The sequence below is a fragment of the Aspergillus flavus genome, chromosome 5 (assembly GCF_009017415.1).
Source record: "Aspergillus flavus chromosome 5, complete sequence".
NCBI classification, from domain to species: Eukaryota; Fungi; Ascomycota; class Eurotiomycetes; order Eurotiales; family Aspergillaceae; genus Aspergillus; species Aspergillus flavus.
In genome coordinates this window covers 3,011,753-3,029,809 of record NC_092408.1, presented here as the reverse complement: position 1 = coordinate 3,029,809, position 18,057 = coordinate 3,011,753, and the positions used below count along the sequence as shown (strand labels likewise).

General features: G+C 46.7%; 4 protein-coding genes across 4 annotated transcripts; 2 read left to right on the top strand and 2 right to left on the bottom strand.

The window, feature by feature from the left end:
• Positions 1-1,501: 1,501 nt before the first annotated feature.
• On the top strand, positions 1,502-3,299 carry F9C07_8796 (uncharacterized protein; the record flags this gene model as incomplete). Its single annotated transcript, XM_071511825.1, has 6 exons — positions 1,502-1,641; positions 1,692-1,739; positions 1,772-1,813; positions 1,856-1,907; positions 2,203-2,250; positions 3,270-3,299. The coding sequence occupies 6 exons, from the start codon at positions 1,502-1,504 to the stop codon at positions 3,297-3,299; spliced, it is 360 nt and encodes a 119-aa protein (XP_071364540.1).
• A 2,564-nt stretch (positions 3,300-5,863) lies between these two features.
• On the top strand, positions 5,864-8,443 carry F9C07_2164683 (putative C6 zinc finger domain protein). The gene is made up of 4 exons (XM_071509320.1): positions 5,864-6,618; positions 6,811-7,074; positions 7,164-7,478; positions 7,545-8,443. Exons 1-4 carry the CDS (start codon positions 6,493-6,495, stop codon positions 7,938-7,940), a joined length of 1,101 nt encoding a protein of 366 aa, XP_071364539.1. The 5' UTR covers positions 5,864-6,492; the 3' UTR covers positions 7,941-8,443.
• On the bottom strand, positions 8,420-16,679 carry F9C07_2285152 (uncharacterized protein). Its single transcript, XM_071510743.1, has 7 exons — positions 16,478-16,679; positions 14,414-16,154; positions 13,678-14,348; positions 12,898-13,629; positions 10,942-12,809; positions 10,594-10,887; positions 8,420-10,536 (listed from the first exon to the last, which is right to left on the bottom strand). The coding sequence occupies exons 3-7, from the start codon at positions 14,274-14,276 to the stop codon at positions 10,295-10,297; spliced, it is 3,735 nt and encodes a 1,244-aa protein (XP_071364538.1). The 5' UTR covers positions 14,277-14,348; positions 14,414-16,154; positions 16,478-16,679; the 3' UTR covers positions 8,420-10,294.
• F9C07_8792 (uncharacterized protein) lies at positions 15,761-16,557 on the bottom strand (the record flags this gene model as incomplete). Its single annotated transcript, XM_041286495.2, has 2 exons — positions 15,761-16,154; positions 16,478-16,557. 2 exons carry the CDS (start codon positions 16,555-16,557, stop codon positions 15,761-15,763), a joined length of 474 nt encoding a protein of 157 aa, XP_041147990.2.
• Positions 16,680-18,057: the final 1,378 nt, after the last annotated feature.

The window sequence follows — 18,057 nt, the reverse complement described above, 5'->3', positions numbered from 1 at the left end:
CGTACTCGTGGCCGCACCTTGTAAAATAGTTTGAGTAGGCCTGACTGAGTCATTATTACAAGTCATGAATTTCAGGTGTATCAATACACTCCCAGGCAAAAACGTGGATTTCCCGAGTGAAACTCCCGACTTGGTAATGCAGGACAGTTATGAAAGATCCATGATGTCCAAACCTTACTATATCTGATGTCTTTTCTTCAGCTGAACCATTTTCTGAATTAGGTAAACTAACTACTCCGTACGTAGCCTGAGAGGCTGAGCTGACCTTGCTGACTTTGGGGGCTGAGAACCAGCGCTCACCGCCTAATACTCTTTGCGTGAAAACTCCACATCTAAAAAGTTTTCTCACCACAACCCCCACCTCGACGGAGTAGAAACTTCTTCATCGCCACTCTAACTCGAATTATGCGTACATCTATTAATGGGAGTTCCCACCTCCCAGCCTCTGTACCTACTATCTCTACCCAGATCCATGGGACAGTTAAATGTATGAGTGGGTCGAACGAATAACATACCACGACCGAGTCTCCAAGACCACGGCTCACCGCATGGAAACCGAGCATCGTCTGAATAGCAATACCATGGATACGCCGCCGCAGGGTTCCATAGTTAGTCAAGTACCAGCCCATACTTGTGCGACTACGGTTCGGAGCGCTCCTTTCCCTGCTGGGGCCAACCAGAGATGAGGGAGCGGCTCACGGGGATATCTATCAACCAATAGGAGGGCCATCGCTTAGCTTTACATTCACTTCCCATTTCAGCCAATTGAGAGCAGATTGCGGGGTCAATTGGTATAGGCCAACGTGTTCAAATTACACCCTATTGATTCCTCGACTACAAAAGCACTTTATACAAGTTTTAAGATATTGCGTGCTGTCCCCTAGCATCTCGCAGGGGTTGGCCTTCTGGTATGGAATCTAAGCAAGGACCTGGAAGCTTGGATCCTTGCCGCGCTCGGAGCGGTTACCCACGAATCCAAATCAACGTTCTCCGGTCTTTGGACGGGATATGACGACATACCTGTATCCACCACTACTACATATCACTTCCGTCTATTCTAGTCCCCCTCAGGACCGTCTTGATCATGTCAATCGGTGATTTCGGTCCAGTTGGTTGTTTTTCGTGCATCTTACCGACAAGTTCGGTATAACAACTCTTTCCGCGGCTAGACTCTAACTTGGGACAGATTTGTGTATAGATACATATCAAATAGCTCGAATCCTATGGAATCGCTGGTCCTTTCTAACCTTCAAAAATCCTCCGTGACCTACTTTTTAGCCCCTTTGTTGGTCAAGGCCATTGGGCTAGATCTCCGACCTTTTCACTGAAACAAAGAGCCTCTCATAACTCTTCTTGCTCCTTCTTGAACGGAAGCAAGGCATAGCTGCATATGTGAATAAGCATCTTGTGTTGTAATAGAATGTGTACCCCTTTCCACAGAGATTTGGAATTTGTGTACTTTGGAGACCGAGACAACTGCATCCTACCGAATGATCACGCGATGGGAGAAAGAAAAAGGGGGGTGAGCCCGGATGGATGGGACATTCCTACTATGCATTGCAACACCGTTTTCGGTGCTATGATGACAAGATTGCGGGCTGAACCATGGCCCACGGCCCTTGTGGACGGGCTGGGCCGTTCGTGAGTGATCCCCGAGTTCCCGGATGCAAGGGAGTCAAAGTACTGTGCAGGGCGCAATTTGTTAAAGCCACTGAAACTCGTGCCAGTGGCTTTGCATGGTGAGTTACTGATCTAGGTTCCGCTTCTTCAGGGAGATAAGCGGCATGCAGGTTGCCGGGCAAGGATACAAGGGGTTGGTCGGGAGTAAGAACTGGGGTAAGCATCTATCGTGCAGAAATACTCGCCAATCAGCCACCCAGATGTTGCTTGGTGACTTCCCTACCCTGGTTGGTTGATGGAGGAACCCTGTATGATTTATTGAGCCGGACCACAACAGGAGAGCCGCTGCATGTTCGCGGGCACTACTGCGAGGCGCATACCTGAGCCGATTAGCCCTAAGTGATTTCGCCAACTAAGATAGCAAGATACAAGTACTCTTTAAGGTTATAAGAGATCAGGTGGCCGAGATATAAAGTAAGGGTAATCTCGGTCCTCGCATGATTAGACCTAGTAGTAATTCTACCTATGGTATTTTTAAGATCTGAGCACCAGGTACTCCGTACCTGTTGTGCCCACATGTAGGGCTGGTCGGTGGTTGAGAATGTCCGCCACACTCTTGGTCTGCAAGGAGTAAGCCCCATTGAACAAGAAAGCATGACTATCGTAATTAAACACACCCATCAATTATATTTGCTCGGATTAATTTATGATCACTGGGTCGAATCCCACCGTAGAAAAAGCCTTAAAAGAGAAGGGGCAAAAAAGGAGTGTATGCGCTGGTCCGAATTCTGGTACACTAGTTAAACAATCAACCATGGTTCATAAGTCACTTATGTATGTGCAGCCATGTGTACTACTAGTTTCCCGCACGGCTGGAGCACCCAGGAAATTATTTTCTATTATTATTATTATTATTATTGTTGTTGTTTTTATTTTTCAGAAAAAGAACTCCTCAACATGGATCGAGAACCTTGGTACCCTTAATCCCTAGTGCGTCCCAAGAACATGAGCCCGGTAACCATAGACGGAGGACAAAGGGGACACGAGATGGTTAGAAGCCAATGGAATTTGGGCTCTCATATGATTCCCAACATATTTTTCTTTGATAGATAAACTTACCTCGATGAGTCGGATTTGCTGTGTTCGTTTGATGCCCGGCCAAGGACCTCAGCGAGTAAGCAGTGTAACTTGGAGGTAAATTTCTTTATGAATGAAGGCTTGATACAGTAAAAGGGCTGGATGATTAATCTTCTGCAGGCCGCGATTGGTACACTTTAATAAACGATTATTCGTTGCCATCCACGGGCCGTCAGCCCCTCTTCTAGGGACTCGGGCATTACCCGGGTGGGCCCAGCATGTATGTAGGTCTACATTCCCCTTTCCCATCTTGATAATAATCAAGTCGACCTCTGTGTATGCGCTTTTGAAGTCGACTGCGATGTAGCGCAGCTGGGGGATTCTCCATCCATCATTGAAGTCATACGTATCCTACATACCACTTTACTCATCCAGGCGGTGCCCCCAATCAGACCTGAACTTGTATCGTCTATCTGCAGGTCAGGATGGAGTCCGCGTGGTGTCTAGTTTCGCACCTGGACGTAAGTTACTACTGCAAGTAGTTCCTATCCGGGGACCGCTGCAAAGCACAGGGCACCGGCTTAGATCCTGAAAAGGGATAGCCTGAGGCCGTTCAGCCATGGTCAGATGAAACATCTGGAAGTTAGTCTCCATATCTTTGTACAGCTATTCCTTTTGTCTTAGATAAAAATGGAAAGCCAGAGCTATAAAACCGCACCTAAAATAAGAATGATCAAGAACGTGTTCCTGATAAAGCCTATTGCCAATGAATCGATCTCAACGTTCATGGGTTAGATATGTATGTATCATTTCGAGCCCGATAGGTTGTAGGTAATATTACCAGTATCTCTAAGCCACTTTCGGACAGCAACTTAATCAACCATGTAAGTCGCCAGAAAAAAAAAAAAAGAAAGAAAAAACGAGCCCAAACTGGAGACGGAAGGAATTGAAGCGGTCGGTGGAGTTCCGTCACGGCGCCTTTACCCGTCCCGGAGTACCCTTCATCCGTCATCACTCGTCACTTGCAAACTTACGCCCCTCTTCAGGCTCTAGACTCTACAGTAGTCGCTGCTGGGGTGGTCGCCGGGGTCTGGTAAACGCCCAACCCGAAGGGCTTACGGCGATTCAGGTGATCTCCATGGAACCATTAATGCTTTAGCTGCGTCTTAGAGACTCCCCCGTCCATGTCTATGGGTCGCTGGCGTGTTGGACAGGGCCCCACCATGTCCGCGGACCGTTCTTCGACGGTGTGTTCTTTTCATGACCGCTACTGTAATTCTTTTTTTTTTACCACCTCATGAAATATCATTCGTATAAACAATTCTTATTATTTTTTATTTTATTTATATATTTTTTTTTCCCGTCCTGCTTACTTATATATTTCTCCAGTGCCCAGCTGGTGCTGACGCCGATGATAATGCCCACAACATCCATTGCCCCATCTCTCCCAATCAATCGCATCAACCAATCTCCCTCTCTGCCCGGTCATCGCCTACCGATGGAATCTGGCAATTAGTTCAGCAACGATAATTAATTACCCGCGTGGTGATAATTTTTTTTTTATTTTTTTATTTTATTCTTTTTATTTTTTTTTGGTTTGGGACCAATAACAATCTTCTCTACCTGAATAATGGCTACTGAATTGTCCGTGGTACCTCAAAGAAGACGAAATCCCATAGGACAAACCGTCAAATTTCCAGGTTCCAGCATACCCAAAGACCCAGTCGACCCAAGGAACTGCCCTGTTACAATATCCCTTGAGATCTCCATCTGCGAATCTTCCCGCCTTTCCGCTTTCCGCCAGCCGTGGAACTCCCACCCTGCATCTCGTGTATTTTGACGCGCTTGACCCAACCGTTTTCTTCCTTTGATTTGTTCTTTATTTTTGCCTCCCGGACGGACCGGCGAGTCGGCGACCCAAAGAACCAGTCTATTAGTATGAATATTTCCTGACCTATTGGTCTTCATGATCTAGTTACGATAGGCAGCTACTACGTAGCCAGTCGTATAGACGAGAGTGGCAGTATTCGTATTTCATTGTAGAAATAATAATTGACTAGGATTGTCGAAAACAAAAAGCAAAGAAAAATAAAATAGGAATAGAAATAGAAATAAAAAGGCAGTGAAGGGCTTGAGTCCCTTCCGTCTTCGTCATTCGTCTGTTTTCGAACTATCTATGGAGTAAGAGCTGTTTGTTCCATTGCATCTCATTCTTCGCTTCCTCGGTCACCACTTGCTCTTTTTTTACCCTTAATTTTGTTTGAATTTTTGATTATTGGCATTATTTCTCAGAGGTGGGCTTTGCTTCTTCCCACAAACAGACAAAAGTGTGAAAAAGGATACTTTGTAGTTCTCCTACATTTCTTCCACTTCTTTCCTTGATTCAATTCCATACTAGAGGTCATCCACCTGCACTACCTTGTGGTAAGAAAACTTCCTAAGACTTTCCTGCTTCCCTAAGCACACCTTTGCGGAATTCCCCCTGCGGAAACTATTTACTGCCTTGAAATCCCAGTCTGTGCACACGCCTTTTATTATTATTATTATTCTTCTTCTTGTTATTACTCTCTTTTGCAAGGGGAGAAAAAATAGAGAAAAAAAAATAATAACAATAAAGGTGGAATAAATCCCAATACCATAGTGTCCCCTGCCGACAAGTTGGCCCAGCTCATCTCGCAACTGTGGTGTTTGATATACTGACCCAGTGCATAGCGCTACTGCCAGGCTTATAGGGATACTATTCCTTTGCTTGCTGATTCCCACTACCTAACGCTACCAGCTAGGAACTACTGCCCGAGCAGTGACTTTGCTTTTTCTAGTGGGTTTGGGGTCCTCGTCGTTTTTATCCTTCCATCTGTTACCCCCGTCCAAGTCCACTTTTACTACTATCGTATTTTCTTTCTTGTACCTCCCTACTCATTTTATACGGGGCCATCATTTGCTGAACCAGAAGGACATAAAAGGAAGCACTCAACGCTCACGTCATAACCTGGAAACACTGGAAATCAGTAGAGGCTCTTTTTTTTTTTTTTTTTCCTTTTATTTTTCATCGACTGCCATAGCTCTTTGTCCTTTTTTATTTTTTTTATTTTTGATATTTTTGCCCCCTTCCCTTAGTCCTTTCCTGGCCCTTGCTAATTTAGCTAACTATTTCGTACCTCTTTTTTTTTTTTTTTTTTTTTTTTTTTCTCTCTCTCTCTTTTGCCTGGTGGCTCTCCACCGCCTCTCGCCTCCCACCCCCTGTTCTGCGCTCTTATCCCGCGTTTCCTCTTCGGCTTCCTCTTCCCTCTGTGGATTAGGCCCTCATCTTTCCTTATTACTTCCCCGTCTGGTTCCAGCGTGACCACGAGGCTATGCTAGCCTTGCAAATCACCCGACGGGAGCTGGAACTGTTTTGATTTGGACTGCTTTTCTGACCGGCTTGGACTCCGCATCTCTGCAATCCTGGTCGCCTTAACTTGCACTTTTTCTCACGCACCACCGCACACCACACACACACCACACAGACACTCTCGGCCTGCGTACAGCGTACATACGTACCGTACTTACATACATACACCGATACATACTTACATACCATCGCCCGTTCCGTTCCTTTACATACATACATACATACAAATATCCCCATACATACACCCATACATACGGACAGCCATCCCTGCTCAGCCAGCAGCTTCGACCAAACAACCCGCGGGACGTGACTCGACTCTCACATCATCCTGCATTTGTTTTTCCTTTTCCCACCCCCGTCTCGTTCCGTTTCTTAAGCAGCCTCTCGCGCTCTCTCGACTACAAATGTCCAGCAACCCCCACGATTTCAGCGACCCTAATCGACAGGGACAGTATCCACCTCCTCAGTGGAACACTAGTCAACCTGAGGATAACCCTTCCGCTCATTATCCGCCGGCTTCTCAATACCCTGTATGTTTCACTCTTTTATACCACACTGACCTTTCTTGCGCCGACGGGCTCCCCCGTTTCCTCTTTGCTGTGATATATCGACTTCCCCTTCCTTCCTCGCTGTCTCTGGGAGCCTCATCCTCTCATCCCTTTTGATCGATTCTTGCCTTTCACAATTGAGTCTGGGGTCACTGACACAGTGGCCGCATCCAGTATCCTCCAGCTTCGTACCCTCCACCGAGTGCCGACCACCAATATCCTCCGCCGCCGCAGTCACAGTATCCGCCGCCGCCCAACATGGCTGCCATTCATCCGCATGTTCAGGGCCCGCAAGACCCCTACCGCCTTCCACCGCCCCCTGGTGCTTATCGCCCCCCAGACGTTTATGCTCAACCACCTCCGCCCCAAGTGGTCTACCAAGCTGCCGCTCCACGACAGCGGACAGCTATCGCCTGTCGTTACTGCCGGAGACGGAAGGTATGCTTCTACAGTATTGGGCTATGAGCTATATTGTCCAGCTTTTGAGTAGACAGTTGTGAGCTGACAATGGTTTCCACGGTAAATAGATTAGGTGCTCGGGATTCGAAAGTTCTCAGGATGGGCGTTGCAGCAACTGTATCCGCTTCAACCAAGAGTGCATGTTCACGCCAGTTTCCTCCCAGGCGCAAGCTTTTGTTCCTGCACATGCTGCCTACCCACACTTGAGAAACGCACAGAACCAGCCACGTGGTGGTGCCCCGGTAATGCTTTATGGCGCTCACGGTCAACCTTTACCACCCCAACAACAACCTCAAGCTCCACCTGATGCCACACTTCCCCCGCCACAGGGGTTGTATCAGAATCCCTATGGCAGTGCACCCCCACCCCTCCCTCAAGATCCTGTAAGTTCCAACTCAGCTCTATCCGCTGTCAAAAGCACCCTTACTCACTGGTCCCTTTGCGAACAGAGACCTATTGGCCGTCGCGGCTCCAGTTCTGGATTCGAGTATCCTGATCCAACCAACTTGGCACCCGTAACGCCGGCAACATCCGCGCCAGGATATCAAGCGCATTCTGCCTCAAGTCCATACTATCCACCTCCACCTCAGCACGATCGTCGTCCTTCTCCGCAGTCGGCGTACCCTTACGATAATCGCCACTCTTCGTCTCCCCACAATTCACCCTATCCTCCTCTGCATGCTAGTCAAAGCGCGATGACTCCCCCACCCACTTCTACTCCTGGTGGCTCATCTCGTGGTGGTCTGAATGTTCGTGACATGTTGAATCCAGGAGACAGCCAGGGTCGTTCCAGCACTGACAGTGATATGCTGAATGCCCTCAACCGGCGGGGCTTGAATCAGTAAACCCACCATAACATATTCTCGATACGCCTGCAATGCGATGATGGTCTGGGTGGGGGCTGGGGCAGATGAGTGGAGGTGGGTGCGAATCGGGGATGGAGCTGCAGATACCGAATTCAGTTTCGTTGGTGGTTGACGCGGAAGGTTGTGTGTGCTGGCCACACGGTCCTCCACACGTCACATGCAAACATTCCTTGCTTTTGGAAGGTACAACTGTGCCGTTCGCTATGGGGAAGGAAAGACGGGAAAACATCAAAATCAAAGCAAGAGAGGTATCATGACAATGCGAGAACGAAACGTACCCCTATTTCATCCCGTATCGATGGCAGGGCAAGACAACATACGGTGACGACAGAAGATGACAAATATCCGGGTGGATGATCGACTTGAGGCCACGGCTATGATGAGGCCAAAAAAGTGTCGTTCGCAAGAAGGAAGTCGTAACGATACCTCCAGTGGATGGTATATTTGAAGAGAAGAAGAAAAAAAAAAAAGAAAAACAACCAATAACAACAATTTTCGACTGCTACGAAGCCATGGAAACGAGATGCAAGAGTGTTATGAGCTGCACGATCTGTATAGGGAGTTGTCGGTCATCAATGACTGCCAATGGGGTAGTGCGGGTTGTCAGTTTTGCGGATTCAATCGGACGGGCCTCACACTTGACAGTCGATAACTCGCAATTCTTTTATTTATCACCTGAATTTCCCTTTGCGAAATACAACATCACGGCTTTATAAACTATCTGGGGCAACCCACTAATGGAATTTTCTTTGTCGTTTTTCTCTGTTGTGTTTTGTCTCCAATATCCAGTCTTCCATACCACTGCGTTTTTGGGTTACTTCGTGCCGTTGCAAACATTCGAGCCCTCATTTCCGGATTCTTCTGTTTGACCGAGTCGGTACTTGAGATGTCACCCATCGGGGTGCTGCTGGGTCCGCTTTGACTGGCAACCTCCGATGGTCCATAATCTGCACACCGAATTTTCTGGTACATCCTAGAAAGTTTGTATTCTCTGTGTATGCGAACAAATCTGGAACAGTGACCCAAATCGGTGAGTATGGTTCAGGCAGGATTAAGAGAATGAGTGTTGTCTGCACTGGACATTGATACCTCTCAGCGTCGACTATCACGGAACCAATCATGGTGTGGAATTTTGCTGCATTTACCTCTCTCGTCTTTTTGTTTTGATGGACCATTTTCGATCCTTTTCTCTAGCGGCAGTCGTTTTATCTTTCTCAGTGTTCCTATACATTTCGGGAGGCTCTCTGTTGTATTTTCATGATATGTTCCATTTCGCGGCTTGTTTGCGATGTGCTTGTTATTTGTGGTCAAGGTATTTGACACTGCGAAAAAGGAGGTCATCTTTTTTATTTTTCCCCGTTGTTCTATTTCCCATCATTACCTGTTTTGTGATACTTGGGAGGCTGTCTGATCAATTTTTGTTTCTATCTTTTTATGACGCTCAGATTCCAATGCTTACTTGTTGATTTTGGTTGATATATTGCATTGTGCATACTTTCCTTTCGAATGCCACGGTATTATGAGTCTAATTCTTTCTGGAATACTAGTACAGAGTAAGTACCTAAACAAGTTAAGAGTGTATTCATGCCATCAGAGTAGCGTTTTCTTGTACATCATTCACCATGTGATCCAGCCATATAGATTGCCTACAGTACGATCATATTAAGTGAATATCAATGACACTCATATCATCCCAACAAGTTACCCCAGAGAGTCACAAAATACAAAGATATCAATTGATTTATTCCTATCTAACCTATTGTGAGACGCCTCCTGTGACCCAAATATGAAACATAAAACGAATGGCAAGTATTCTGGGACTGGTGGATATAAGCACAGAACAGACAAGTTGTTTGCCCTGTGACTGAAGGTGTAGGCTTGTGTGAGAACAAAGATGGGATATTTATCAGGAAAATGCAAAAGAGACCTAACCAGGTGTTTATTCTGGGGTTTAGGTTGAGATTTGTGTGAAACGAACGTGAGTTGACATAGGAGATGGTTGAGAGTGTAACGATTGGATTTTCTGATGGGTTTGGGGGAATAGACAAGGGCAGGAACATGAAAGAAAAGAAAAATGGACGATAGAGAAACAGACACACATCGAGATAGAAAAGAAAGACCAGACTCCATCCAGTATTTCAAAAACTGATATCACGTATGCAAACAAAACTGATCCCGACTTCGGGTGTATAAGATTGAAAATGTAAGTAGGGTATTATTAGAACAAATGTTTCTGCTCCTGTGCCTTTCATGGAGGTGAACGATGTTGGGGGTATGCAAATAATTAGATATTGAGTGAAGACAGAAGGTGCTTGCTGGTAACTTGACTCATTTCATTTACCTTGAGGATCCTGGTATTTGTCCAGGACCTTCATCATTTGCTGCGCACGAACTGGGTCTTCCACTAGAAGGCCGCGCCGCTTCATGAACTTTTCCAGGGTATCGATTACCTTGTTGAAGGATGAGACTGCGCCTCGTTCTTGTTTGAATCTTACTAGACTGAGGTTGCCTCGGCGGCCGTCTTCGAGGACGGTGTAGAACTCAGCGGAAAATGCAACAGGACGGATTCGGCGGACTGGATGATAGTTAGGATACTGGAGTAGTGTGTATAGATATGATTCTATTGACTTACTATTAGATCTAGAGACTTTCCCATAGATTATGCCGTCGGCTTTGTCGTAGTGGACTGTAATACCGTAGGGCTTCCATTCTCGGAGGATCCTGTGCACTTCCTTTCGGCCTTTCATCTTTGAGGTGTTGAGTGCGAGGGCCTTGGTGGCAGGAGTGAACTGGAACATGCGTGCAAACCAATTCACAGGCTTGCGTGAGGTGCCGGGTCTTTGGGGGAGGGGTTTGTCGGCGTTTATCAAGCGAGGAGGTTCTGTAGGGTGGCTGAGTATAGGTGTTGTTTCCGTAGCTTGGGAGTCTGGTACAGGTCTGTTAGATGAGGTTCGTATAGTATTGATTAAATGGTACTGACCTGTTGTAGGGTATTTGGGGTTACTGGCTTTCCCCTTCATGAACTTCTTGAAGAAGCCTCCTTTGCTCTTTCCTGCTGGGGTCTCCGGCTGGTTGGTTAAACTGTCTGCAGAAGGGTTTACCTCGTGCACAGTGACAGTTCTGTCGACAGGGTGTAGCGGTCTCAGATTCTTGCATACAGTTTCCGTAGGTGGTTGGTGCTTAATAGGTAACCACGACCACTTCTTGTTGTCGGGATATCGCGCTGCGTTGCGCTTCTCTGACTTTGGTGGGATTTCTGCGATAGGATCAAGCTCACAAGGACGGCGGGAATGGAAGGAGTTCATGGAAGAATATCTGCATGGTGCAAGATTTTCCTCGTTGGAGCCGTCCGCAAATGGCTCATGATGAATGTTAGGTGAGGGACCTTCGCTTTTCTTGCGGATTGTTAGAGGTTGAATAGTTTCTATGGAAGGCACCGAACTTTGAGGGACCATCCGGATAGTTCCTATGCCATTCCGACTAGGGCGACCTGTGTTAGTGCCAGTGCTCGTTGTCAGACCAGGTCGATAAGGCTTGTATTGTGTTGCACTATTGCTTTGCCGGTTGTGGAGCTCTTCTGATATTTTTGGCAGGCAACCTGCATCCTGTGATAGTTCGCTAGGTTGTGCCTCTGGTTCAGGAGTATAAACCCGCTCACGCTGCCGCGCCTTGTCTTGCTCGATTAGACGATCAAGATGCTTGATCACAGCTACAAGGTATCCGGGAACATCCTCGGTACCGTCCTGAGTGGAATGGGCAATGAGTTTGCGCCGCGTTTCAGTCAGTTCTGCAGCGGTATAAGATCTAGGGGACTCTCCACAACGGGAAGGTGTCACCGGAGCTTTTGAATTGCTAGTAGCAATACGACTATGTGATGCTTCAGGACTAGCCATTGACACGGACGTCGCGGGGGTCTCTGCGCTCATGCATGTACTTGTTGTCGTGCAGCCTGTTGATAGCGAGGCGCGATTAAAGGCCTCCTCACAGATTTGGCTAAGCTCATGAGAGACCTGGCGTGCATCATCCTTCCAAATGAAATCAGACTCGCGCACCTTCTTCTGGGGTGCGCACGTCCTCAAGGCAACACCAGGCCTCCGGACCACAGCTGGTTGGGCAGGCAATAGTGGGCTGCTTTCCCGATCAGCAAAAGGGCCAGGGTCTATGGACATCAGGCTATTCTCGCTCATGTCCTTATCTGGGACGTTTATAGGGGCCCCCTTCGGTTTCATTGCAGTTGTTGAACCTTGCGAACGGTTTCTCACATGGCGGAAACAAACATTGCGCTTGTAGCTTGCAGAACGAGGCGCCGATAAACCATTCAGTTGTCGTCGGTTGCCGGTATGAGAGGTCCTTGAGTGGAAAGACTTCAGGGAGCTCGGTTTCTTCTTGTTCTGTACAATCGCAAAAGGAGAGCTTGGAGGGCATGGAGTTTGGTCCCGAAATTCCTCTTCAGATATGACGCTTCCCTCTGCAATTGAATCTGATTCTTCTTTTCTGCCTCCATGGTCCGGAACATCCCTATGGATGGTGACATAAGTATGTCCTTCTTTTTCGGGCACAACATGACATGGTGAACGGAAGGGATCATAGCTCCCGACGGTTGCGCAGGATTTTGGCTCTTGAATAGCATTACTTCTTAATTGAGCGACTTTGCTCATGGGGACTTGGCCACGTCGTCGAGATCCTTTTGAGCGATCATTATCTCGTCGACTAAAGGTCCCATTTGAATCCTTGGATATATGGTGATAGTCACTGGCTGAGTACTCAAGAGACTGGCCTGGCCAATTTTCTAAATGCTCATCTCTAAACCTGACTAGAGCGTTGTAAAACATTCTTTCAAGTGTTGGTCTGTTGTATGGGTTGTCAGTCATGGAATTCTCCTACGTGCTCCATTCAAGTAGTAGAGTAGAGCTATATCGTAGCGAACCGAACTTACTCTGGATCCAATAGTCTTTCAATCAAGACCTCCCTTTCCACGTCGTGCCATAGTGTTTGGAGGTTCCTTAATATATCAGACTCCGATTCAAGTTCATGTCTGCTAATGCGCGGTCCACACTCCTTCACAGACCACGAAGGTGCAGGGCCTATATAAGGATTATGCATTACTGGGTCTAAGCATTCGTATCTCCTCAAGAGAGGGTGCTTCCAAACATCCGCCATATCGATTCGTTTTTCTGGCTTTTTCTGTAGGATCTTGTGAATGAGATCCGCCGCTTCGTAGCTCACATTTGATGGAATCTCGACCTTGGCTGTCTTCACCAGCTTCAATGTGCTACTCAGGTCCTGACCGTCAAATGGCAAATAACTAGTCAGTAGGGCAAATAGGATGATGCCACAGCTCCATAGATCAGCCTTATTGCCGCGGTATTCGTCACCTTTAACGATTTCTGGGGCAGCATAGTGCGGACTTCCACATGATGTTTTAAGCCAATAACCCTCACGTTGAAGAGCGGCCATTCCAAAGTCAGCAAGTTTCACGTTACCCTGCGAATCCAACAGAATATTTTCCGGCTTCAAATCTCGGTGGCAGATTCCGAAGCGATGGCAGTATCCAAGGCCAGCAAGGATCTGTCGGAACAACTTCACTGCTTCGAATTCCTGAAGTGGTCCATTCTCAGTTATGTAGTTGAACAACTCCCCACCCTCAACGTATTCGAGGACAAGATATCTATCGAGTGTCAGTACTGCCATAATCGAGGTCTCACAACCCACCTACATTTCACCTCTATTCTCCCATACATCGTACAAACGAACAACGTTTGGGTGTTCAATAAGTTTCATGATGACGACCTCGCGCTCGATTCCAGATGGGATATGCCGGGTCCCTGATTTACCATGAAGTCCCCTATTCCTGTCCATTTCTGCGATACTATTACTCTGGGTCATCGCTGCAGACGTCTTCGACACTATCTTAATTGCCGCAGTTTGCCCAGTATACTTATGCTTCGCTAGTCGCACCCGACCTGTTGTGCCTTCCCCAAGGTTCCTCCCGAGTTGCCATGGTCCGACATGGGTTTTCCGCTTTCCTTGGTTTGATATGACTGAATTCGCTGACAAGGTCGAGTTCCGCTTAGATGAAGTCTTCGGGTTCGCGGTCGGCGAAAGACAGTTGTTATCTACATATCTTTTTTGTTCGGGTGGACTAGTCACAATAGACATTGGTTGTGGCGAGCTCAGATATTGAAGACCCCCCATTGATTCTTCCCCTTGTACCAAATTTGGGCTGGGACAATTGTTGACTCTATTGCTAACATCGACAAGAGGCGCACGTACGGATTCAGGATTAAGAGGGACAGTCTTTTGTTCCATTGCCATGTAACCGCAGGCTAACACGACGGGTGGATACAGTTACTGTCAGGCCACATGTGGAAATTATCCTCGATAAGACTGTAATTCGTCAGAGAGTAATCCCAAGTCAGACTTCCGGCTATATGTAGAGGTCTTCAGCTTACCTTAGCTCGACGGAAAGATGATTGACGCGACTTGCAGAATGCGATATAAATGATAAGCAATAACTGTACCTGTTACCTCCAGGAACTCTTGTTTAACAAAGCAAAAGAGCGCGTTCGCGAGTTGTGCTTTAAGTCGCCTTAGGTTAGTTATCTCCAAGCCGTGAATTAGATACGTATCAGCGAGTGCACAGGTAAGGAGCGTGGGGTATATTGGCGACACGGGTTGGCAGCAGTATGTCTTCGGGCTGTTGTTGTCTTCGTGATTCGAAGAGCACTAGAGAAGGATAACAGGCAGTCTTCAACACGCAAGAGTGATTTCCAGTACAAACGTTCCAGGGAGCATACCCAATTCCCGCCCATAGCAGACACGGCACACTAGTTGGATTAGAACATACCATGTTGAGGTCAATATCGCTACGTGGAATGAGCGTTGAAGTGTTTGTTTCCTTTGAATTCCTCACGTCTCCCCGGTATCAGTCGATATCACCCTCTGGAATGTACTACAGTAACCCTCCAAAATCCCAAGCTTTATAGCGTAACATGCTCGATTCGAATTTGATTAACATACAAAGTCTGTATTGTTCAACGTTAAACTCTAGAGATTTCAAATGTACTTGAGAACAAGTCAGTTGTAGAATACGAGACCATGGTGTACCAGTAAAGGTGAGCAGCGGTAGTAGACAGTCACCGCACCCCTTGCTCCCCGTAGCATACAGAAGACTCCACCAAGGGTTTCCTCGTGTCATCAGTCATAGGATACATTGGTCGACACTGAGAGGCTACACAGTGGCTGGTTTTGTTCCAGTCGGTCTACATTCCTCCCTTTGGACTTTCCAGAAGGGCTGCAGGTTCTCAACACTGAAAGCATGGATTATCTCGCAAAGTCTTCAATATGTGTCCCTTTCTTTTCGGTTTTCCTATTATCCTTTCCTTGTTTTACACGATAACACCCTTGACGGCAAAGTATCAGCATTAGGGTTGGGAAGGGGGGGGAGAAGAGGGGCTCTGAATCAAGGGAGGGAGGGAGGACATTCAACAAAAAAAAAAAAAAAATAAGTATTCTGAGACAGTTCAGGCATGCTCATCACCTGCAGATAATTTCCAGAGATCGATTAAAGCTAAAATGTGTTCTTCTTGGCGATCAGGGAAGATGCACCCAACTTGTAGGTGAACTAGCTTTAATCTCAAGGAATGAGCCAGGACTGAGTAGTATGAATCAATATGCCAAGCAGTCGAAGACTATGGAAGGCCGGTGTCATAATTGACTTGGCGTGTCACTTTTGCACAATCGCGCAATAGTTGGGTCGACTCGTGCAATAAGAACTGGTGTGGTCGAATTTAGGCTCGTCACCAATGCTCCTCACTAATCGCTACGTCTTCAACGTCAACTCCATCAACAAACCACCTTCCTTCTCCGTTCCCGTTAGACCCCAAAACCAGGTCATTACCACTCATCATTCTTTTTCTCATCTTCCCCGTTTCTTGGTCAAAGGTCCAGTCCTCGAGGCCGTAGCAGCGCTTCCAGCGCATCTCATCTTCAACATCTTGGTATTCATACCAGAATTGCACCGCAATACGGTCATCAGTGAAGGAAAATAGCTCCTTTCGAAGCCTATAATTTGCTTCACGGTTCCATTTCGCAGTTAAGAAAGAGATGATATTATCCGTCCCGGAGAAGAATGAAGTACGATTACGCCAAACGCAATCTGGTGTATAGGCTTGAGCGACACGTACTGGATCTCTAATTCACATATTGTAAGTAGATGGAAACAGGTTTTCCCGCACAGTAAGCTATACGACGGCGACTAAAATTTGAGAGAGAGTATGAAGGGGAAACAGCAATGCAAGTGAAGTGGAGATGGATGAATTTAGCCACGAGGCGGTTGCATAACTGCGAGCAAGGGATGAAACATCAAAACCATGGCATGGGGAGATAACTACTGTGTATAGCCCCTCGTATCAGCAGCATGGGATAAAATGCCATGGAAGCCCTACATTTAAGACCACACGCACGAAGGACCGTAGGGATCATTGCTGTTGAGGCTCAATGTAGAGTATACTTACTGGGTATTCCACAAATTCTGTGCTGCTTTGACCTTCTTCCTCGCCGACTCCTCGGTGAACGGTGGTTTGACGTCAGCCATATTGATCCAACGCACGACCTCAACAGCCTATAAATCTTTTCTCAGCAGTGTGTGCGTCTATCAGGTTGAGTCACAATAAGACGTTAGCAAGTGATGTGGGACATGTATATAAGCCTTGTCACGTGCCAGCCTTATGCAAGTTATCTTTTAGTCTTATTTTAGGTACGTTCAATTAAAGCTATGGGGTTGTGCTTTGACACCTTTCGGCCGATACATAGAGTTCGGGATTTAAAGCGTAGTGGACATCAGAACCACCCTATCATAACCTGAAACTACCGCGGTGTTTACTACGGAGTAAGTAACAAGTACACAGTGCATAGAGAGCTGTTCTGTTTATGGCGTTATCTTTGCCGCATGACATCATAGTAGGCTTCATCTGTAAGAGCTTCCAGGGTGGCAGCACTAGACTCTCGAAATCGTACACTTTGACTTTCCTGCACCCACACATCATTTTATTAATTAATATGTGTTCAGGTAGAACCTTTCGTTGGCTTAGGTTTATGTACTCGTTTCTTATGCCGGGATTCAACTAGCTCTTGATAGCATGTCGCAGGAGTGCGTACCAGGGGACTGGTGGCCTGTAAACCACCCACCCTGAATGAAAAGTCGGTCGTTATAAGTATATGTATGTATGTATAATCCTGCCCATGGGTTCAGAGCTTTATTCACATCTCTTGTGGGTTGGTATCCGTGTCACAGACGGTACATATCTATCTATATCTATATATATTTGCATTCCCGTGTCCACGAACTGCAACGGACTTTGAGATTTTAGTCACGAATGATCAGAAATAGATTAACAATACATACATCCTGTAAGGACACTAGGCTCCTGATAGCATACCACAAGAATGGTTTGTATAAGCAGATATATCTAAACTTCATGCAAACCCAGAGCTCATGAGACGATACAGCCTTACCAGGATGTGGCCATTCCCCCTTCATTTCCCGGCGCGGTTATTAATCAAGGTAGTCGAACCGTTCGACAAATTATTGGCCCAGCGTGTCCAGATAAGGTGGCGTATTGCTTCTAGAACATTATTGATATGTAATCGGGAACCAGGCTATCCTGTGCCCCGACCTAGACCGAATCCTTACGTAAGCCCTGGGTGCTGGAGTCCTGAATTTCGGCATCTGTACAGATTGGTGCTTCAAGGCGGCGAATAACCGACTTCTTCCAAACTGAGCCTCCCCCTGATGGAACTTCTACGAGTACATAGTTGGATAAATCTTATCAGATCTTTCTTTCTTCGTATGGCTCCCGTCCCTCGGAGCGCTCCGAACTTCAGGCCCGAGTGGCAAGATAGTCGAACTTAGTTTACTATGTATCATACATACTTTTGTCCTGGATTTTCGTGAACCAAGAAAATAGAAACTGAATGCTTTATGACATAGCACTTTTATTTTATTATTTTTTTTAACCCTCAAGTAAGGCCACGCCACTGCCCGTACATACGTCAGTCACGTGTAAGCGAGGGGCAGGCGGCAGGCGGTGAAAGT